At 27.9% G+C, this 25,532-nt stretch overlaps 1 protein-coding gene across 6 annotated transcripts in view; it reads right to left on the bottom strand.

Annotated features, from left to right (window-relative positions):
• Positions 1-25,532, bottom strand: part of LOC127285210 (ecdysone-induced protein 74EF) — a 267,455-nt gene that overhangs the window by 58,576 nt on the left and 183,347 nt on the right. Inside the window, exon 1 of one of the 6 annotated variants that reach the window (XM_051311097.1) lies at positions 14,878-16,224. The exons of the other annotated variants lie outside the window; for them this stretch is intronic. Within the exon in view, the coding sequence (XP_051167054.1) occupies positions 14,878-15,244 (367 nt within the window). The 5' untranslated portion in view covers positions 15,245-16,224. Of the gene's footprint in view, positions 1-14,877; positions 16,225-25,532 lie in introns of those variants that run through there. 6 annotated transcript variants of the gene reach the window in all.

Here is a 25,532-nt window from a genome sequence, read left to right as displayed (position 1 = left end):
ATTGCAGAAAAATAAAATTATATTTGCATATATTTTAAGAAGAAAATATATATGGCACAGTCGAACCTGCGAAAGTGAGACACCTCTATTAATTAATAATATTAATATTATTTATTCAATTAATTATTAATATTTAATAAATTATTAATTATTAATAATAATTAATTAAACCTCTTTAAGTGAGACTAACCAAAATGTCCTCTTTATCTAGGTTCAATTGTATTCATAATTTTTTCATTCTTTATATTACAAAAGGTAAATGTTTGCAAATAATAATTTTAGAGCAGCTGATGATACACCAAAATTTTTACAGATTATTTAATACACTTATTATTATTATTAATAAGCATAGCTACAAATAAATTTCGGTAGGGATTTTGTTGAGGCCTTAAAAATATCTTAAACTTATATTATGAAAGACGCATAATTATGACAAAATTTCAGAGGGGGTTTGTACCCCCAACCACCCCTCATGGCTACGCCCCTGTTAATAAGTTATTTATTTAATAACCAATCATATTAGAATGAAATAAATTTTTCTTTTCATTGTAAAATGAGTAAAAAAAAAAAAAAAAGTTACATCAAAGACAATGCTAGAAAAGAAAAAGTTGAGAGGAAAATTCTAAGAAGAGGGACGAAAAAAAAAAAGTTGCATCAAAGTGAGAGGAATCTGATGATAAATTATATTCTTTTCCGAGAGAGTGAGGGAAACTGCCAATCGACAGTATATAGTCACATTTGCCATATATATAGAATACAACATTCTAGAAGTGAATATATATATATATATATATATATATATACGTGAATAGTTTCCAAGGAGTGTGTGACACCGTTTTTTCAATATATATGTGGACGTGATGGAAAGGTTATTAGTATGTGAATAGAAGAGGAAAGTGTTTTGGTATTATCCGTGAATGGGACACCCGGTAGGTCGAACATAACAATATATATATATATATATAAAAGTTGAAGGTATTAGAGAGAGAAAAGAGAGGTGGTATTATATAGAAGAGAACGCGAATAATATGCACTCGATGCCGGTGCATAGAGGAAGAGAGCATCGCAGCAGTGTGTTCGCTCGTTGAATGCACCAGCCCTGACCTACATAGTAAAACCGTGTTGTGGGCTAGGCTAGCCTACGCTAGCTACCTAGACTATTATAGCAGCCAAGGTATATACACTGTGCGAGCGATAGGTAGCTACTTGTACAATGTACATATTATCCCACCCATTTTGTTTTACTATATATACATATACAATCGCGTGCTCAACGTGCCTATTCGAACGTATACATACTCGACACTTTAAGGCCAAAGATCTCTTGCAAAAATTTAAAAAAAAACAACATTTCTTTTATCTTGAAAATTTTTTTTTTACTTTCAATATTGACTATCGTATACAACATTATATAGAAAAGCAGAGAAAAAAAATTAGGAATACAATTGAACCTCGATAAGTGGACATTTTGGTTTGTCTCACTTATAGAGGTTCAATATTTTTTTTATACTTTTCAAATTTTTACTATAGCAACGTTTATTGTGGTATATATATTACTATAACAACAGTTACTATAGCAACAGTTACTATGTCAACAGTTAGTTACTATGGCAACAGTTAGTTACTATAGCAACAGTTAGTTACTGTCGCATTAGTTACTATGGTAACAGTTACTATGGTAACAATTTCTATGGTAACAGTTAGTTACTGTGGCATTAGTTACTGCGGCATTAGTTACTGCGGCATTAGTTACTGTGGCATTAGTTACTGTGGCATTAGTTACTGTGGCATTAGTTACTGTGGCATTAGTTACTGTGGCATTAGTTACTGTGGCATTAGTTACTGTGGCATTAGTTACTGTGGCATTAGTTACTGTGGCATTAGTTACTGTGGCATTAGTTACTGTGGCATTAGTTACTGTGGCATTAGTTACTGTGGCATTAGTTACTGTGGCATTAGTTACTGTGGCATTAGTTACTGTGGCATTAGTTACTGTGGCATTAGTTACTGTGGCATTAGTTACTGTGGCATTAGTTACTGTGGCATTAGTTACTGTGGCATTAGTTACTGTGGCATTAGTTACTGTGGCATTAGTTACTGTGGCATTAGTTACTGTGGCATTAGTTACTGTGGCATTAGTTACTGTGGCATTAGTTACTGTGGCATTAGTTACTGTGGCATTAGTTACTGTGGCATTAGTTACTGTGGCATTAGTTACTGTGGCATTAGTTACTGCGGAATTAGTTACTGCGGCATTAGTTACTGCGGCATTAGTTAATGCGGAATTAGTTACTGCGGCATTAGTTACTGCGGCATTAGTTACTGTGACATTAGTTACTGCGGCATTAGTTACTGCGGCATTAGTTACTGTGGCAACCGTTACTATGGTAACAGTTACAATGGTAACTGTTACTTCTTTAATATCTCAATAATTTACCCACTTTCCAAGTCCTCTTTCTCAAATTTTTTATACTTTTATCAAAAAGAAAATCTATCGCAAACATTGCCTTATTTTTTGTGAAAAAAAAACCCTCGAGGAGGTTAAAACCTAATTCGAAATAGAAAAAAGAAAAAAAGGTTTGTTTTGAGGCGACCTGTAGACGAATGTTAACGTCTCCGTGCCAACGATCCAATAATCAACCCGCGAGGAGCACAAGGACAGTCTACCCCAGTTTCTTACTATTAAACGCGACCGCCTACAAACTACCACCAAACTCCCCCCCCCATCTCCTTTCTTTTTCTTCTTTACCCCCAATTCAAGTCTAGTTCCTTCCGGGCTGATCATAATATGTGGGAAACACTGCGGAAAATTGATTCTCCAAATGTTCGTAAATCAAAAAAAAAAGGAAAAATAGAAAAATAATAGAGAAAGTTCTAAATAAAAAAAAAAAAAAAACTGACAATTAAAAAAAGGAAAAATAAATTTTAATAAATTGAAAAAGATTAAAAAAGAAAATATTTATATAAATCTTGGTAAGGAGATAGAAAAAGATAAAAGCAGGTGAGAAAATTAGATGGAAGACGCGCGCAAATGTAAAAGGGCCAGACAAGCTAGCAGACAGGAAGTTAGTCCTTCCTTCGACGGCGGGCCAATATCCTGAATCACAATGAGCTTTAAATACTTCGACGAATCATTAGCTATTAAAATACCGACACAAAACGCCTTCTATTCTTATACATATATATATATATATATATATATATATATATATATATATACAAGTATACATATAATTTACATTTGATTTGCATTGAAGCGCGCTAAAAAAAGAAAACAAAAGTGATAGAAAAATCACCGGATGATGCTGAGAACCTTTTTCGCCGAAACTGACAATAATGACGAGAATTCGCATTTGTGAAAAAAAACATCAAGGTCGATGGAAAAGTTCCATTAAAATCAGTATAAAAAAAATTACCGTCAATTTCATATAAATACCGTCGATATAATATATACATTAACAATTATTGCAAATATTTATTGGGATTTTATTTATAATGGATTTTGTAACTTTATGGTTAAAATAACCCTTCAATATACTATATAACTACCGTCGATTTTAACCCTAAAGATTCAAAATTACCGTCGAATAATTTTATCGTGAGTTATAAATTTAAATGGATTACAAATATAGTGTTTATGTTAAGAGTTCAATTTACCGTCAATAGCAAGTCACGGGGTTGAATCTACCGTTGATTATAATCGTAAGGGTTTAATTTACCATCAATAGTTCAAGGTTTAAATCTACCGTCGATTTCAATTCAAAGGGGTTAAATCTACCGTTGATTACAACCTTAAAGGTTTAATCTACCGTCATTTTTAAACCTGAGGGCTCGCCTGAGGGTTTAAACTATCGTCGCTTTAACCTTAGGGATTCAAATTATCGTCGATTACAACCCCAAGGGTTAAATCTACCGTCGATTATAATTCAAAGGGTTCAAAGTACCGTCGTTTATAAACCTGAGGATTTCAACTACCGTCGCCTATAACCCTAAGGGTTTGAATTACCGTCGATTACAACCCAAAAGGTTAAATCTACCGTCAATTATAATTCGAAGGGTTAAATCTACCGTTCATTTTAATTCGAAGGGTTTAAACTATATACGATTCATTACAACTTAATGGGTTTAAATTACCGTCGATTATAATTCGAAGGGTTCAAAATACCGTTTATTATAAAACTGAGGGTTTAATCTACTGTCGATTATAACCGTAAGGGTTAAATCTACCATCGATTATAATTTGAAGGGTTTAAACTATCGTCGCCTACAACTCAAAGGGTTCAAATTATCGTCGATTACATCTTAGAGGTTTTAATAATCTACCGTCGATTTTAATGGAAAGGGTTTAAATTACCGTCATTTATATAAATCTCAGATTTACAGATTAACGACAGCTTAAACTCTGAGGATTATTATCGACGGTAGATTAAACCCTCAGGTTTATAATAAACGCTACTTTTAATCCTTCGAATTATAATCGACGGTATAGTTTAAACCCATTAAGTTGTAATGAATGGTATATAGTTTAAACCCTTCGAATTAAAATGAACGGTAGATTTAACCCTTCGAATTATAATGGACGGTAAATTTAACCCTTTGTATTGTAATCGACGGTAATTCGAACCCTTAGGTTTATAGGCGACGGTAGTTTAAACCCTTCGAATTAAAATGAACGGTAGAATTAACCCTTCGAATTATAATTGACGGTAAATTTAACCCTTTGTATTGTAATCGACGGTAATTTGAACCCTTAGGTTAATAGGCAACGGTAGTTTAAACCTTTCGAATTTAAATCGATGGTAGATTAAACTCTTCGAATTATAATTGACAGTAGATTTAACCCTTCGAATTATAATCGACGGTAGATTTAACCCTACGAATTATAATTGACGGTAGATTTAACCCTAAGCGTTGTAATCAACGGTAGTTTGAACTCTTAGAATTAAAATCGACGGTAGATATGAAAATAATCGTAGTTTAAAACCTCAGGATTGTAATCGACAGTATCTTATTCCCTTAAATTTAGAATTGACAGTAGATTGTAAACCTAAGGATTAAATATACCGACGATTGTAACCTAAAAACTTGCGACTATAAATAAACTAATTTCTTGAAAGAATGCAATTACGGAAGGATAATGAACGAGATATTTTTTCAAAAAAAAAAAAAAAAAAAAAAGGAATCGAACCTCTTTATATCCTGTTCAGCTTCGCTTGGCTACTCCCATATATATATATATATATATATATATATATATATATATATATATATATATATATATATATATATATATATATACAAATAAAAATTGCACCGGAAGTAATTTGTCTTCGTATTCTCAAAGTGGGCGTCTGCTCGAATTCACTGGAGTGATTTAAAGTCTCAAATCATCCTTTACCCCCTCTTTTTCTCTCTCTCTCTTCTCTTTTCCGCGTATATATCTTCATTCGCAAAAAGGATCGCAGTTGAAAATTCTATTACTTTGAGATTTCAATCTCGATAAAAGGGCACCAGCCGTTTTTTTTTTTTTTTTTTTTTAAAAAAGTTGTCGAAAAATGTATTTCATCATATATTAATTAACGCACAATTTTTAATCGTTTATATTATTATTTTTTTACGCAATATTTTGATTCCATGAAATAAGAGAAAAAAAAAACGCTTAAAAAGTAGTTAATAATTATTGGCTCATTGAATGAAAGAAAAAAACAATGCGTTCACAATTTAAAATGAATACGCAGACATTCTTGAAATACGCTTTAATTTCTAATTTCATAAACAGTTTACATAATTTTTCAATTTCTCAGTATGTTAATTCTTTGAATTCCTCTTTTTTTTGTCCTACATTTTTTTTTATTTTTAATTTTTGAAAAAAAAACAATAGACATATTTTTCTAAGGAATTTTAGAGAGTCATAAATAAAAATTTTCCGGAAGCCAGATCAAATTTGACTTTATCTGTCGAATATGGAAAATTCAATGAGATGAGGGACTACCCGCAAAAGTTTGAATGGAGTCAAACGGCTAGTGCGGCTTGTGGCTTGACAGGTCAAGAGTATTGAGATAGAAGAATGTCTCTATAGAGATTTAAACATCCCTGGGGTATCCCTAGAGTGACTACCGTTTAGAAAAAGAGAAAGAAAGAAAAAAAAAAGGTTCAAATTGACCCAAAATCACAATAAAAACCTGGTTAACTCTTAAGAGTCCAAGGTCACACGAAAAAAAAAGAAATAAAAATATGACTCAACAAAGAAAGGAAACCTTAAAAAAAAAAGTTACGTCAATCCTTGACACATTTTACCCGAATATTTTCTTTTACACGTCCTAAAATTATTAAAAAAAAAAAAGTCACCAAAAAATGTTTTAATACCCCCCCGAGAGAAATATATATGTTTTAATTAAACCAAATATAATATATTTGAGTTAAATAAACGTATATTTGTCTTAGAGCCTACTAGCCCAGTTTTATTTGGCGTAAATGAATTTATTTATTTAAAACAAATAAAAATTTATTTAAATTAAATAAAATTTAAATCAAATAAATAATAAATTAAATTAAATTTTTTTTTAAAAATAAATAACATTTTTGTAAAAATAAGCGCCAGTAATAAATTTTTTTCAATATGTATTACAAAACCTTTTTTTTTTTTTGGTTTCCGGAAAAAAAGTCAGCCACCCGCAATGGGAGAAAGTGAAAAAAAAAGAAAGAAAGAAATAATTAGGCAAGATGCGACCTGGGAGAGTCACATTTTGTGTGACTGTGACTAAAATGGAAAATGTTTTGAAAAATCTGTGTAACTTTCACTTGTATACTCGGAAGTTTTATACATATATATTGAAGAGGGGAAAAATGGAAATTGGGTGACAGGCGCAACGTGTATTTTTCCTCAAGGACCTCCTATAGAGTTCAAGGATGAAATTTCCTACTACTATAAAACTACATTCGAGAGAGAGAGAGAGAGAGAGAGAGAGAGAGCATTCAAAAAAAAGAGTTGCAAAGTCATCCCAAAAGTACATACTTCCTTGTTCATTTAAAAAATTAAATTATCTATAAATTTACATTTAATTACAATTACAATTCACATTCAGTTTTAATTTGCAAATACCGTTGTTGTGAAGACAATAAAAAAAATTCACATTTTTTTTAAAACAATTTATCAATAATTCACAAAATTAATTGTTTAAAAATATTATAATTAAAAAAAAAATAATAAAAATACAACTACCGTTGATTGTAACTCTTAAAAATTTCAACTACCGGTAGTAGCTACCGTCGATTGAAATTTAAAAAAAATTAAACTATCGTTAATTATAACTCTTGAAAAATCCAACTACCGTCGACTGAAACTCTTAAAAAAATTCAACTACCGTCGATTATAACTCTTAAAAAATTTAACCACTGTCGGTTGTAACTCTTAAAAATTCCAACTTCCAGTAATAACTACCGTAGATTGAAACTCTTAAAAAATTAAATTACCGTCGATTATAACTCTTGAAAAATCCAACTATCAGTAGTAGCTAGCGTCGATTGTAACTCTTGAAAAAAAACTACCGTCGGTTGTAACTCTTAAAAAATTTAACTACCGTCGATTATAATTGTTGAAAAATCCAACTACCGTCGACTAAAACTTTTAAAAAATTCAACTACCAGTAGTAGCTACCGTCGATTTTGACTCTTGAAAAAAAACTACCGTCGGTTGTAACTCTTAAAAAATTTAACTACCGTCTATTATTATAACTCTTAAAACATTTCAACTACCGTCGATTGTAAATTTTTAAATAATCTAACTAGCGGTAGTAGCTACCGTTAATTGAAACTTTTAAAAATTCTAACTACCGTTGATTATAACTCTTCAAATTTTCAACTATACCGTCGATTGTAACTCTTAAGAATTTTAACAATATTGTTGATTGTAACTTTCGAGGAGTTTTAATTAAAGTCGATTACTGTTACGAACTTCAAATGAGAACTACCGTTGATAGTAACTCTTAGAAATTTTAAATATCGTCAATTGCAAACTCTTAAAAATTTCAACTATTTTTAATAATAATACTCTTAAGAATATTAATTAGAATTACAACAGATGGTAGTTAAAATTTTTTGATGAGTTACGAACGACGGTAGTTAAAATTTTTTAAGAGTTAAGAACGACGGTAATTAAAGTTTGCAAGAGTTATAATCGACGGTAGTTAAAATTCCTAATAGTTACAATCAACCATACAGTTCAATTTCTTAAGAATAGTCGCACGGTATTTAAAATTTGCATTAGGTGCAATTGACGGTAGTTGAATTTTTTTTATGAGTTTCAATTGACGGTAGTTCTTCTTTGGAGTTCGTAAGAGTAATCAACGTTAGTTAAATTATTAAGAGTTACAATCGACGGTAGTTAAAAATTTTTAAGAGTTATAATCATCGGTAGTTGGAATTTTTAAGAGTTTCAGTAGACGGTAGTTGGGTTTTTTCAGGAGTTTTAATCGACAGTAGTTGCATTTTCAGTTACAATCGACGGTAGTAAAAATTCAAAATTTTCAAGAAAGTAATTTAAAATTATAAGAATTTACTAAAACTAAAACCTATACAAAACTTATAAAATTTACTTCAAAAAAAGATTTTTTCTTTTTAAACATCCGAGAGACTGAATATTCGGAAAATTAGTCTCACATGTAAGATTTGGAATCATATATATTATATATATAGAAAAAAAAATTAAAATTGCAAATCCGTGAAATTAAACAGACATACATATTAAAAAAAAAACGATTTTGAAATAAATCTACCTGACAATTTATTTAAGCTCATATATATATATATATATATTGAAGACAAATAAAAATTTAGATTTATATATTTATATTTATAAAACGCTTTGAAAAATTGTTTACTCGTCTATTTGAAGGAGTTATGATATCGCGACGAAAAGTAATTGGTTGCGTAAAGATATCAGGGACTAATTTTGTCGAGGTTGAGGCAGGTCACAAGTATTATCGTATATACCAGAAGATTTGATAAAAAAAAAAAAAAAAGAAAAAAAACGAGTACTTGCAAAACGACTGTATATATCCAAATTATATATATATATGAATAATCAGAAAATTGAACTCGATCTATCGTTTTTAATTCGGTTTTTTTTATCAGTTTACTCTCGTCTTCCTCTCTTTTTTTTGCGAATCTCTACACTATATAATAGTCCATTTTATTTGGCGCAAATAAATTTGTTTTTTTATTTAAATCAAATAAAGTTTTAGTTGAATCAAATAAATATATATTTATTTGAATGAATTAAATATTTAGTTGAATTAAAAAAATATTTATTTGAATTTTTACTAAAAGTTCTTTTGACTAAAAATACTTTTAATTAAAAATACTTTAAGTAAACATACTTTAACTAAAAATACGTTCAATTAAAAATACTTTAGGCTAAAAATAGTTTTTACTAAAAATACCTTTGATTAGAAATACTTTTATTAAAAAATATTTTTTGCTAAAAATACTTTTTGCTAAAAATAATTTTTGCTAAAAATACTTTTTGCTAAAAATAATTTTTGCTAAAAATACTTTTTGCTAAAAATACTTTTTGCTAAAAATAATTTTTGCTAAAAATACTTTTTGCTAAAAATACTTTTTGCTAAAAATAATTTTTGCTAAAAATACTTTAATCTAGAAAATACTTTTTGCTGCAAATTCTTTAGGCTTAACAAATTTTTTTTTACTAAATATATTTTTTATTTAAAATACTTTTAACTGAAAAATACTTTTTAGTTGAATCAAATAAATATTTATCTGGTTCTGTGATATATATATATATATATATATATATATAATTTTTCTGAGTGTAATGTTAATTAATATATGTATATTTATATAATATCTATTAAAATTTAATAAATAAAAAAAATGTATATCTATATATATAAAGAAGAATTTCTTTCTCTCGTTAAATTTTTCCTTGTCGCAGAAGACAGTGCGCACGACCTTCGCGCGAAAGTGATGGCTTGCGTAATATTTTTATCGACCGAAATTGCGCACCAATACACGCATGTGAACCCCTTCGTTTTATATTTGTCATATGTATATGTATATAAAATGTAATAAAAGTCGTTTTGCGTTTGTGTGTGGGACTTTGATTACGCGGGCGACAACGACGAAGCGTTTAAGAGAAGATATTTCATCGGACCCGTTTTATTGCGAGAAACACCTGACCTATTCTCCTCTTATTGTAAAGAGTGTAACGTGGCAAAACATATTTCCGATTACGTTACACGTTCCAGAAAAATTCTTTATGCAAACAAAAATTCAAATATTTTTATTAATTATATATTTTTTTCATTCTTTTAAAATTTTTTATTTACTTTTATTTCATTTATTTTTTATTTTTTATAACTATATAATTGAGAATTAAAATTTTATGTATTTGTTAAAAATTTTTTTTTGAAATACGAATTCTTTTTGAAAAACGAAAATTTTTATTTAAAAATCAATTTAAAAAAAAACAATAAATAATTTTCAGTTAATACAAAATAATTATATGAATTAATAATTTTTTTTTTATAGAGAAATTGTTTTAGAAAAATGACTCGTCATTTATAACAATAAAAGAATATATGCGATGATGTCGGTATATATGAAGAATATATAAACTAAAATGCAAACGATCGCAAAAAAGATCTAGGTTACTGTCTTTGTTTTGGAGATTCCTTTCTTTAGGTGACAAAGATAGCAAAAATTTTTTGCTTTTAAGTCATTTTTTTTGAAATACATAAAATATAAGCATAAATAAAGTTGTCAGTGAAATTTAAAAAATTTTTCTACTTTTAATTGTGTGAAAAAAATTTTTTTTTTTTGTAAAAGTTTTTTTCTAAAAGTATTTTTTACTATAAGTACTTCTTACTAAAAATACATTTTACTAAAAGTACTTTCTACAAAAATACATTTTACTAAAAGTACTTTCTACAAAAATACATTTTACTAAAAGTACTTTTTACTAAAACTACACTTTACTAAAAGTACTTTCTACAAAAATATATTTTACTAAAAGTACTTTCTACAAAAATACATTTTACTAAAAGTAATTTCTACAAAAAAATACATTTTACTAAAAGTACTTTTTACTAAAGATACATTTACTATGAATGTTTTTTACAAAAAATATATTTTACTAAAAGTACTTTAAGTAAAAATACTTTAGGCTAAAGGTACTTTTTGCTAAAAATATTTTAATAGTTAAACAATATTTTTTACTCAAGGTATTTTTTACTAAAAGTTCTTTTGATTAAAAATACTTTTAATTAAAAATACTTTAAGTAAACATACTTTAATTAAAAATACGTTTAATTAAAAATACTTTATGCTAAAAATAGTTTTTACTAAAAATACCTTTGATTAGAAATACTTGCTAAAAATACTTTAATCTCGAAAATACTTTTTGCTGCTAATGCTTTAGGCTTAACAAATTTTTTTTTACTAAATATATTTTTTATTTAAAATACTTTTAACTGAAAAATACTTTTTACTAAAATTACTTTAAGTTGAAAAAGATTTTTAAAATACTTTATTCAATGTAAAATAGAAAATCAATTTTTTTTTTGAAACTAGGAAGTAAACTAAAAAAGCGAATCTAAAAAAAAAAGATAGAATTGCATCAATGTTTTATATATATATATGTATAAATGGTCCTCTATTAGCGCCATTATCCAATGTCTAAATCTGCAATTTATTTTTGTGTGTTATCAGACAATTCTTTTTTGCTTCACGCAACGCTGACGCCTGATAACTTTCTCTCTCGAGTTTCGTTTGTTTTTGTTCAGTAAATATGAAGTTCAAGTTTCCATATAGCAAGTTATATATTATTTAAAAAAAAAAAAAAACATATAAATTTAAATTGCCCGAAAAGTTTTCTCAAATTTTTACTTTTTTTTGTGCGAATTAAATTTAAAAAAAAAACTATTTGAATTTTTATAATTAATAAATGCGATTTTAAAACCTCCGTGTTTGAGTAAAAAAAGTTTTTTATAAAACAAAAAAAAAAGAAACGAAATTGTTACAATCAAATTTATTTTTTTTTGTCAATCCTAATGTATAATTTTCTCGCGAAAATCGTCACACACTATATCGCGAAAAAAATTTCTTTATCATTTTGTTTGCGATAAGTCACACGACAATCAAATTTTAAACTTTAATATATATACCCAGATAACCAAGCGTACTAATCGTTATTTACGAGTACGGCGTACTAGTATTATACTAGTTTTATACAAGTACAAAATAATGATATATGTCGTACCAGTACGGTACTAGTACAATAAAAGTATGTCGTACTGTTAGAATTGTAAAATATGATTACTCGATAAAAGTATAGTACTAGTACAATACCAGTACGTCGTACTTCTGAAATAAGAAGCACAACATACTTGTACGATACAAGTATAATACTGGTACGTCGTACTGGGAGTCTTTGCTGGTAATGCCAACCCAACCTCACTTTCTTGACAATTGTCAAATATGAACGCGTCACTGAAAACGGTGCAATAAATGTTGGTGAAAAAAGTGGTTTATGATGCAGCAAAAGAGTATTAACGTTTGTAACTTGTGCTTCTGTACTTATCTTGAATATCCGAGATTAAATTTATATTAAATCATCGATCTTTATAAGATTTATATTCTTTTACTTTGACATGGTGCCGTGGTGTTATTTCATTGAAAAACATGAAAATCTTTTACATTTATAATGAGAAAAATTCATAAATTCGGTCTTGATCATATTGATATATTTTTAAATTCAATTGTGTGTTATTTCGTTATAGTTTTTCTTATACATATAACATATTTATAGGTTAGGATGTGATAATATGTTTTTCAAAGCAATTTATAACATCAAGTTTAAAATTCTTTTGAAATAATGTTTAAATGTAAAGAAATAATCAATTAATATTTGATAATATAAAACACCAGATATTTTAAGATAAGTGAGAATACAAGTTACATATATGATGTAAATAAAAAAAATGATTTTCTTTTGAATAATAAATGAAAATAATGAAAATACTATTGTGGGAAGAGAAAGGGGAGGGTATATAATATTTTATATTGTACATCATACTAGTATTGTACCAGTACAATAACAGTACGTTATACTAAGTCACAAAAGTTTTCAGTACGTCGTACTCGTATAGTACTCGTATTCTACCGATATTGCATACCGGTACGCCGTACTAGTACAGTACCTGGTACCGTGCGAAGGTACATGGCTGGTACAGTACTAGTACGTCTAGTACGTCGTACTAGTATTATACTACTACCGTACTAGTACGTGTGTTATCTGGGTATATATTAATATAAATTGTATAGATAATTATAATTCAAAACAAAAAATTGGTTCAACTTTACATTCTTGGTCTTTTTATATCAAAAAGTATTTTTATTTTGGCGAAAAAAAATTTATATTTGGTAAAAAATACTTTTAGTTTAAAAACTTAATTTTTTTTGCTAATAAGTATTAACTATAGAGAAAAAAAATTTAGCTAAGAATATTTTTTGATGAAAATATTTTGATAGTTAAACAATATTTTTTGTTAAAGGTATTTTGTACTAAAACTTATTTTTACTAAAATTACTTTTTGCTACAAATACTTTAGGCTAAAAATATTTTTTTTACAAAATATATTTTTTATTTAAAGTACTTTAAAGTAAAAAATACTTAAGGCTAAAGGTACTTTTTGCCAAAAAATACTTTAGGCTAAATATACTTTTTGCTAAAAATACTTTAGACTAAATGTACTTTTTGCTAAATACAAATTACAATAAAGGTACTTTTTGCTAAAAATACTTTAGGTTACAAATACTTTTTGCTAAAACTACTTTTGGCTAAATGTACTTATTGCTAAAAATACTTTAGGCTTAATGTACTTTTTGCTAAAAATATTTTATGCTAAATGTACTTTTTGCTACAAATACTTTAGGCTAAAGGTACTTTTTGCTAAAAATACTTTAGGCTAAATGTACTTTTTGCTAAAAATACTTTAGGTTACAGATACTTTTTGCTAAAGATACTTATACTAAATATACTTTTTGCTAAATACAAATTAGAATAAAGGTACTTTTTACTCAAAATACTTTAGGCTAAAGGTACTTTTTGCAAAAAATACTTTAGGTTACAAATACTTTTTGCTAAAACTACTTTTGGCTAAATGTACTTATTGCTAAAAATACTTTAGGCTTAATGTACTTTTTGCTAAAAATATTTTATGCTAAATGTACTTTATTTTGCTACAAATACTTTAGGCTTAATGTACTTTTTGCTAAAAATATTTTATGCTAAATGTACTTTATTTTGCTACAAATACTTTAGGCTAAAGGTACTTTTTGCTAAAAATACTTTTGGTTAAATGTACTTTTTGCTAAAAATAGTTTAGGCTAAATGTACTTTTTTGCTAAAAATACTTTAGACTAATTGTACTTTTTGCTAAAAATAGTTTAGGCTAAAGGTACTTTTCGCTAAAAAATACTTTAAATATAAAAATACGTTTAAGTAAAAATACTATAGACAAGAAATATTTTTTTAAATACTTTTAAGTAAAAAGTAGTTTGCAATCTCTCGGTGTATCATTATTATTCTTATTATTATTTTCATTATTATTATTATTATTATTATTATTATTATTATTATTATCATTTAGTATAAATGTAAGTATAATGACCTTAAATGGTCCATATATATATATTATGACTATGTAACTAAAAATATATATATCGCAAAAAAAAATAATGTATCGAAATATCGCGTAATTCGAGAATTTTCTCGTACAAAATGTTTCGGGAAAAAAAAAAGTTCTCCACTTTTTTTTGTTTTATTATTTATATATATAAAAAAAAAAAAAAACTCACGGTATCGTCTCATGAGATTTTTCTTATAAGGTTTTGTGCCAGGCGGTCGTGATCTCGATCGATGTTCATCCTTATGATTATTGTCCGAAAATGAATCATCCGAATCCTCAGAGCATGTTCTATCCTCTCTTTCATGTGAATAATCAACAGACGACGACGATGTTGTTGTTGTTGATGTCGTCGTCGTTGTTGTTGTTGTTGTTACCAATCCACGTAACCTTAAATTTGTTGTTGTTCCATAATCATCAACAATTAATTCTTTATTATGATCATTTTCATGTTCAGTAATAAGTAAATTTTCATCTTTACTTAATTCGGCATAATCGCCAACACGGACACTAAGGTCCAATGGTTGATCTTCAAGCATTTTTTTAACAGATTCACTTTTGAATCAGCGTTTATTTTCCACAATTTTTTTTTTTTTTTTTTTTTTTTGGGGTGTGGGGTTAATAAGGGGTGGGGGGATGAGGTTAAAATATCCCTCGCGGACCTTGACCTTACGTTGATGCCATCTTTGAACCAAAACTCGCGGGGAGTGAGAAATTGAGGAGAGCACAAACACAAATATATATATATATATATATATACACACAAACAATACACACCCAACAGGGGGTGGGGTGGGGGGGGGGGTGTTAAACTTGGCCTGGCGCGCCAATCATGGCGCCTACTATTATTTTTTTCAAACTTTTTTTTTCACTCTCACCACTAAAATCACTTTTTTTTTTGTTATTATTGTTTATGAAAAAAAATTCTATTTCACTTTTTTTTTCTAAGTTTTAACACTGGAATTGTTATTGAAATTTTGTTGCACTCGCGAAATTAAAAATCGAAATTTTGTCTTTTTTTTTTTGGAGGAATAAAAAAGGAGGAGAAATTTTTTTTTTTTGAGCACAATATAAAAAGAGAGAGAAAAGAAGAAAGATTGAAAAAGAAATAAATTTTTATTAATAGAAGAGAGAGAAATAGAGAGAGAGAGAGAGAGGGAGGGATTTTTTTTTTTGTTTCTTAGTGAAAATGATGACAACACCGGAAAAGAAGAAGGAACATGTCTCTCTCGCTTGGCCTACGGACGACGGTTGCCGGTGGCACACTGACTGACTCGGAATCGGGGTAGTCCGCTAGTCCAGGCTGCTCGTTCACTCACTACTCCAGACTCACTCCACTTCAACTCGACTCGGTGCGCTTGGCTCGACTCGCATCACACTTGTGTGTATATATACAATATTCCTTTTGCTCCTCTCTCTCTCTCTCTCTTTCTCTTGGGTTCTCGCGACGAAACCAAGAGTTGAAAACTTCGGCGGAAGTCGGTAACAATCGTCAATATTCGCTGTGTATGTGTGTGTTGAATTTTCTCTCTTTCTTTCTTACTGTAAGTGCCAACTTTTGAAATTGCAAGCTCTCTCGCGACACGCGGGTGCGTACCCTACCGCAATGTTCGAGAGTCGCGACTCTAACTGCAGGACCCGTGATGTTAGGGGGGGGGGGGGGAGGAGGAGAAGGAGGAAGATGAGCTATTTTTCCGTCTATTGGGATAGGACGGTTCTAAACTTGGTGTCTGCCAACTTTTACAAAGCATTAAAAAAACGATTTTTTCTTTTCTAATTTCTAAAAAAAAAAAAAAAAAAAAATGCTACAGGAATGAAATCTACTCCAAGAGGGAGTATAGTTATTGTTTTTAGAATCTAAGAAAGTAAATAATTTACCTTTTTTCATTATATTTAGCAGAGAGTAAAAAATTAAATTCTGAATAAAATTTTCAGAGTGAAAAATCCACTCCAAACGGGAGTGAATTTGGGGAGTAGATAGGGAGTAAATATATTCTACTTCATAAGGGAGTAAATTCAATTTATTTATTTTAAGGTGTAAAAATCGGTTAATTACCATGGGAGTATTCATCGAGAGTGAAATTCACACCATAAGAGAGTAAATTCGATACTTATTCCAAGAATGGAAAGAGGGGTAGATTATTCACTTTATTTGGACTTTCATTTTCTATTCTAAGGTGTAAAAATCGGTTAATTAACATGGGAGTATTTATCGAGAGTGAAATTCACTCCATAAAGGAGTAAATTCAATACATTTTTTAAGAATAAAAAGAAGAGTAAAGAAAGAAAGATAGGTAAATTATTAACTCCATTCAGAGTTCTATTTTCTATTCTACGGTGTAAAAATCCGTTAATTACCAAAGGAGTAATAACGGAAAGTGAAATTTACTCCAAAAGGGAGTAAATTCGGTACTTATTCCAAAAATGGAAAGATGGGTAAATTATTTACTTTCTTCAGGGTTCTATTTTCTATTCTAAGATGTAAAAATTTATTAATTACTACGGGAATAATTACCGAGAGTGAAATCCACTCCAAGAGGGAGTAAATTCAATTCATTTTCCAAAAATCGAAAGTGAGGTAAATTATTCACTTTCTTAAGGGTTTTATTTTCTATTCTAAGGTGTAAAAATCTGTTAATTAGAAAGTAAATACCGAGAGTGAAATCTACTCCAAAAGGGAGCAAATTTAATAAATTTTCCAATAATGAAAAGAAGAGTAAAGAAAAAAAGGGGTAAATTATTTACTTTCTTCGGAGTTCTATTTTCTATTCTAAAGTGTAAACATCTGTAAATTACCAAGGGAATAATTACCGAGAGTAAAATCTACTCCAAAAGGGAGTAAATTCAATACTTATTCCAAAAGTGGAAAAAAGGGTAAATTATTTCCTTCTTTTAGAGTTTTATTTTTTATTCTAAACTGTAAAAATCTGCTAATTACTACGGGAGTAATTACCGAGAGTGAAATCTACTCCATGAAAGAGTACATTTAATTTTTGTTTTAAGAAAGGAACGAAGAGTATAAATTACTAACTTCCTTTGGAGTTCTATTTCCTATTCCAAAGTGTAAAAATCCGTTAATTACTAGAGGAGTAAATGCCGAGATTAAATTCTACTCAAAAGAAGAGTAAATTCTACTCCAAAAGAGAGTGAATTCAATACCTATTCCAAGAATAGAAAGAAGAATAAATTTTTAACACCCTACAGAGTTAAATTTTTTTACATTAGTGATAAATAAGTTGAACACTACATTAAATAGTTCCCAGAGTAAAATCTACTCCTAGGAGGAGTAAATTTAATAATTACTTAAGATTCCAACAACTAAAAGAAAAATAAATTATTCTCTCGTTTTTAAAAATAGTCTATCTATCTTTTAGTATTATAAATTGAAAAATTTAAATACTACGTAAAATTTTCTAACTTAAAAATCTACTCCAAAAGAGAGTAAATTTAATAATTACTTATTTCATAAATGGAAAAAAGTGTAAATTATTAACTACCTAGAGTATTGTATTTTCTTTTCTAAAGTGTAAAAAATCCGAATGTTAATTATACTAACTGGAGTTAAAATTACCAAGAGTGAAATATACACGGAAAAAAAGAAAAAGTAACTTTTACTACTTTAAAAGTAAAATTGGACCTGTCCGAAGTTTCTGCGCATCTCTGGCAACTTTTACTCCAAAAATAGTAAAATTTACTTCAGAAATAGTAAAAATTACTACGGAAACAGTAAAATTTACTACAGAAATAGTCAATTTTACTATTTTTCGAGTAAAAGTTGCCAGAGATGCGCAGAAACTTCGGACAGGTCCAATTTTACTTTTAAAGTAGTAAAAGTTACTTTATTCGTTTTTCCATTTTTCTCCGTGTACTCAAAATGGAGTACATTTCACTAAATTGCAATTATTAACAAATGAAAACAATGATTTTCATTCTTTTTCGTTTTAAAAAATATTTTTAAAAAATATATATATATATGTAAAATAAAACTTTTATTATGGTATATAATTTAAATTTTCAAATATTTCGATGCTTTTATTATTTTCTACATTGAAATGAAAGGAGGAAGTATAAAGTGAGGTTACAAAAGAACGTGAAGGTCTTCGACTTTCATTTCTTTCAATTTTTGGGATTTTCAAGTGTTTTTTTTTCTCTTCGATTTTATAAATTATGTTTACTGCAATTAATTATAGTTTGAATATTATTGAATTTTTAATTTTCAAAATAAATATTTCTCTTTGCGAAAATTTGTTCTAAAAATATGTCACAAAAAAGTTTTAATAAATTTTCTAAATTATCTATATTTATACTTACATATTCAGGCACCAATTGAAATTATAAATACGTGGATAACTCACCTGTAACAAAAAAAAAATGAATTATTTAATTAATTTCCCTAATTAATATATTTAAATAAATAATTCTTTTTTTTTCTTTATTTTTTTCAAAGTTCAATTTTTATACTTGTAATCTATATTCCTTTTTTCTACTATATTGCATTTATTTTTCTAACAAAAAAATATATATCCCAACAGAGATTATAAAAATGTGTAGATTACAAAAATCATAAAATAAAGCTTGGCATTTTTTTTTTACCCCACAAAATTCCAGACACGAATTTCGCCTAATCCAGAGGTCCCCCCCCCACCCGCCCCCCGGAAGGCGAAATATCTTTATATTTGGAAGAGAAAAAAAAAAAAAAGTCACTTTTGTAAGCAACCCACGGATTTTAGCTTTTTGAAATCTAATATTTTACTCATCCAGTTTCTTGATTCATATATGTCATATGGATTTTCATTTTATATAAACGCGAGTATGCCAAACGCAAAAGCAATCTTGTTCCAAAAATCAAGTCGCTTATTAATCTGCTTTTTATAAATCAATTTTTTTTTCCATCCCCCTTCAAAATCTCCACCGTTAAAAACAAATTATATATCAAATAAAAAATAACTTATAAATTTAATATTTTTATATATATAAAAAAAAAAAAAATTATAAATTTTATATTGGTTCTTTTTTTCATGGATCCTCATGCCAAATACAGAAAAAATAATTTTTATATTTAATTCCAAAATTAAATATTACAATTATTTTTTAATTAATTATTGATATTATATTTATTATTATTATTATTTTTTTTTGCGCAAGGGCAAGCGTGGAATTATTATTATTATTATTTATTATTAATTATTACACCCAGAGAAATGATTTATTTGAACCAAATAAAATATATATTTGATTGAAATAAACGTATATTTGTCACAGAGCCTATACTAACTTATATTTATTTGGTGTAAATAAAAAATTTATTTGTCTTAAATAAATTTTTTCTTTAGCTCAAATAAATTTTTTTATTTAAATGAAATAAAATATATTTACAACAAATAAATGAATTAGTAGGCTCGGAGACAAATATATATATATATATATATATATATATACACAATTTCTCTGAAGTGTTATTATATTAATTATTTTTAATTTTAATTAATATTATTTAATATATTATATGAAATATAAAAATTATTTTTTCTGGTATTTATTATGAGAGAGTCCATATGGAAAAAAGATAAAATTTTACTATTAATTAAAAATAGCTAAAAAAAAGTTAATTTTAATTATATTTTTCACGTTATAATGTTATATATATATATATATATTTTTTTTTTTCATATAACGAAACCAACGATATTTTACAATGAGGATTATATTATACTTCTATTATCAGAAATTTGTTATCGGTCGGATATCTTTGAAGAAACATTGTAAGAAGTGTTTCACACACATATATAGATATATAGTCTCACGCGACACTTGTAAAAGCATGTTGGTTTGTTAACAATATTAAAACTTTTATCGACCTGAGTAATTCCATGTCCCAATGATATATATATATACCAATTGGTGACAATCTTATCACTATCCGAACACACTTCTGATTATATTCGATTAACAAATTCGTGATTTTTATTCTAAAATTAAACCTTAATTATCAATTCTCGTTTTTTGTATTTTTTCTTGTTTTATATATATATGATTTTACATATACATATAGTTAGTGCCTTTATCTACTACACAAGTATAAATTATTTACATGAATATAAACTTCCGTGTTTAATAACGAATCAATTAATTTATTTACATTATTTAAACCCTCTTTCTTTTTGAAATAAAAAAAAATAAATAATAATTTTATTTGCAAAAATATATGAAATATTTTCAATTTTGTAAATTAGTAAAAAAATTATATTATATTTTTATATAATTATATATATATATATATAATATATAAAATATAAAGTTTTAATTAGAGCATCTGAAAGAAGAGCAACAAAAAAAAGGCCAACTTTTTTCATTTCTAATTAATTTTTAATATTAAAACGGGAGAATATTTTTATCTTTATCACTGATTCGTCTGGTTCATTAAAAGAAAATTAATAATCTTAATTTCATTTTTAAAAAGGGATCAGCACACCAGCTTTCTCGTTAAAAATTTAAGAGATACTGTCGTTGAATTATTGTTTCTTTTATATAATATTTATTATTCCTTTTATTTTATATTTGAAATTTCTATTAGCATTCAATTAATATTATAATATTTAAATAATAATAATAATATTATATTATTATTATTATTATTATTATTATTATTATTATTATTATTATTATTATTATTATTATTATTATACTATTCCAATAATTATTTATATAATAATATTAACACCATTATTTATCAGTTACATGTCAAATATTATTAAAAAAAATTCATTAATACCTATATTATCTAAATTAAAAAAATTTCAAGAAATCTATAATTTTACGTGAATTAAATAAAAATAAAATTTATTATTTTATTTTGCCACAACAATTCAAAATATATTGAAAGGAAAATAAAAATAAAAATATTTTCTCAAAAATTTAAAATAATTTTTATATGATTTAAATTTGTCAATTTTGTATAATGCACTGAAAAAAAAAATTTATTTGCTTCAAATAATCGATTACTTGCGACTATTATCAAATAAATATTTATTTGTATTAAATAATTATTATTTAAGTCAATTAAATAGTATTTGTTTTAAATCGTTTAAATACTATTTAATAATATTTTAATTTCAATGGTGTTTTTTTTTTTTTTTTTTTTTCTTCTCAATTTTACAAAAAATTAAAAGGCATTAAAGTAAGCTGCAACGCTTATTTTAATGCCTTTTAATTTTCTGTGATGACATTAGTTACTGTGGCATTACTTACTGTGGCATTAGTTACTGCGGCATTACTTACTGAGGCATTAGTTACTGCGGCATTAGTTAATGCGGCATTAGTTAATGCGGCATTAGTTACTGCGGCATTAGTTACTGTGGCATTAGTTACTGCGGCATTAGTTACTGCGGCATTAGTTGCTGTAGCATTAGTTACTGCGGCATTAGTTACTGCGGCATTAGTTACTGCGGCATTAGTTACTGCGGCATTAGTTACTGCGGCATTAGTTACTGTGGCATTAGTTACTGCGGCATTAGTTACTGTGGCATTAGTTACTGTGGCATTAGTTACTGCGGCATTAGTTACTGCGGCATTAGTTACTGTGGCATTAGTTACTGTGGCATTAGTTACTGTGGTATTAGTTACTGTGGTATTAATTACTGTGGCATTAGTTACTGCGGCATTAGTTACTGCGGCATTAGTTACTGTGGCATTAGTTACTGTGGCATTAGTTACTGTGGCATTAGTTACTGTGGCATTAGTTACTGTGGCATTAGTTACTGCGGCATTAGTTACTGCGGCATTAGTTACTGTGGCATTAGTTACTGTGGCATTAGTTACTGTGGCATTAGTTACTGTGGTATTAGTTACTGTGGTATTAATTACTGTGGCATTAGTTACTGCGGCATTAGTTACTGCGGCATTAGTTACTGTGGCATTAGTTACTGTGGCATTAGTTACTGTGGCATTACTTACTGTGGCATTAGTTACTGCGGCATTAGTTAATGCGGCATTAGTTACTGCGGCATTAGTTACTGTGGCATTAGTTACTGCGGCATTAGTTACTGCGGCATTAGTTGCTGTAGCATTAGTTACTGCGGCATTAGTTACTGCGGCATTAGTTACTGCGGCATTAGTTACTGCGGCATTAGTTACTGCGGCATTAGTTACTGTGGCATTAGTTACTGCGGCATTAGTTACTGTGGCATTAGTTACTGTGGCATTAGTTACTGCGGCATTAGTTACTGCGGCATTAGTTACTGTGGCATTAGTTACTGTGGCATTAGTTACTGTGGTATTAGTTACTGTGGTATTAATTACTGTGGCATTAGTTACTGCGGCATTAGTTACTGCGGCATTAGTTACTGCGGCATTAGTTACTGTGGCATTAGTTACTGCGGCATTAGTTACTGTGGCATTAGTTACTGTGGCATTAGTTACTGCGGCATTAGTTACTGCGGCATTAGTTACTGTGGCATTAGTTACTGTGGCATTAGTTACTGTGGCATTAGTTACTGTGGTATTAGTTACTGTGGTATTAATTACTGTGGCATTAGTTACTGTGGCATTAGTTACTTTGGTACCAGTTAGATACTGTGGCATTAGTTACTGTGGTAACAGTTACTATGGTAGCAGTTTGTTACTATGGCATTAGTTATTATTACAGAAAATTATTGAAATTTCCAAAATCAAAGCTAATAATCTTTAATTAGTAAAAAAAAAGAATCGAATATATATATATATATATATATATATAAATGTTCGTGGTAAAGTGCGCCTCTCACACACATTCGCCTCGCCCCAGTTCCTATGCGCGCACCTCTAAAATGAATTTTTCTTCATTTCTATATGTTTGTTCGCGAGGAGGCATTTAATATCGTTTGAGTATACACGCGCGCGTTTAAATATGCACCTTTCTGTAAATTTTCTCAATCTAATTTTGATCCCATGTACTTAGCAATTAAACTGGTGTGGCACTTTTTTTTCTCTTTTTTTTCATTTTTTTTTTATATATGCAACTCTTAATCGCTCTATATATATGTGAAAATCGATTAACCATCGATGTACGACCCAGATAACTATAATTTGTAATCAAATTATTTCTATATACATATACTTGAAAGTGAAATTCTACTTTTCAATTAAGTATATAATCGCTTTAAATTAGTTAGTGTCGGGAATAAAGTTTGCTTTTATGTTTTTATATATATATATATATATATATATATGTATATTTTTAGAAATAAATTAATAATTAAATTTATTTAGTAAAATTTTTAGTAGACTATATACACTGAAAGAAACGATTGGTTGTAATTATCATTTCCTTAGTAAGAGTATTTTTGCTAATTTATATTAGTTACTGTTACTATTTAGTTTTACTATTTACTATTTTATATTTACTATTTTACTATTTCATTAGTAAGATAACTAATTTAATAGTTATTCCAACAAACTAATTAGTTAAATCAACTAATAAAATACTTATTCCAACCAATAAAATAGTTTTATTTTGAAAACAGTTATTTTCTATTCTAAAGTGTAAAAATTTGTTAATTACTACGGGATTAAATGCCGAGAGTGAAATCTACTCCAAAAGAGAGTAAAATTCAATACATTTTCTAAGAATGGAAAGAAGAGTAAAGAAAGAAAGAAGGGTAAATTATTTATACTTCCTTCAGAGTTCTATTTTCTATTCTAAGGTGTAAAAATCCGTTAATTACCAAAGTAGTGAAAATTTCACAGAGAGTGAAATCTACTCCAAGAGAGAGTAAATTCGATACTTATTCCAAGAATAAAAGAACTGAACTATTAACATATCCTTTAAAGTTCTATTTTCTACACTATATAGTGAGAAATCTGTTAATTATTATAACAGTAAATGCAGAAATAATTGAAATCTACTCCAATAGGGAGTAAATTGAATACGTATTGTAAAAGTGGAAAAAGGGGTAAATTATTTACTTCCTTTAGAGTTCAATTTGTTATTCTAAGCTGTAAAAATCTGTTAATTACCACATGAGTAAATGCTGAGAGTTAAATCTACTCCAAAAGGGAGTAAATTCAATATACATTTTCCAAGAATAAAAAGAAGAGTAAAGAAAGAAAGATAGGTAAATTATTAACTCCATTCAGAATTCTGTTTTCTATTCTACGGTGTAAAAATCTGTTAATTACTACTGGGAGTAATTACCGAGAGTAAAATATACTCCAAAAAAGAGTAAATTAAATTTTTATTTTAAAAATGGAAAGAAGAGTAAATTATTAACTCCCTTTTGAGTTCTACTTTCTATTCCAAAGTGTAAAAATTTCTTTAATTACTGCGGGAGTAAATGCTGAAAGTGAATTCTACTCCAAGTGAGAGTAAATTCTACTCCAAAAGAGAGTGAATTCAATATTTATTCCAAGAATGGAAAGAAAAATAAATTTTAACATCCTTCAGAATTGAATTTTTTTTTACATTAGCGTTAGTTATGTCAACCAATAAAATAGTTATTCTGCAGCTAATAAAATAGTTATGGCCATCAGTTCTAAACTTCACCTTCTCACAGAAATTCATTTTTTGTGCCATTTTTATCGAAAGTCAAAAACTATAAAGTTAAATAAAAAAATAAATAAATATAGAAAATAGAGGCAAATTGAAAGAGTGAGAGAGAAAGAGGACGGTCCAGAGGAGGAGGTAGAAAAGATATATTAACCCACGATTCAGGCCGAGACTAACGCGCACTTTTCCTCGACACGTTTCTCCAACGAGTCTCAAAACTTGTTCAAGTGTTTTACTTTTTTTTTTCATTTTATTTTATTTAATTTTTTTTTTTTTATTGCAATATCCAGTCTTGCGAAAAACTA

The sequence above is a fragment of the Leptopilina boulardi genome, unplaced genomic scaffold (genome assembly GCF_019393585.1).
Source record: "Leptopilina boulardi isolate dan_hultmark-lab unplaced genomic scaffold, ZJU_Lbou_2.1 LbouV2_330, whole genome shotgun sequence".
In the NCBI taxonomy this organism is placed as follows: domain Eukaryota; kingdom Metazoa; phylum Arthropoda; class Insecta; order Hymenoptera; family Figitidae; genus Leptopilina; species Leptopilina boulardi.
Note: the sequence above shows the minus strand (reverse complement) of the source record. Positions and strands in the feature narration are given on the sequence as shown.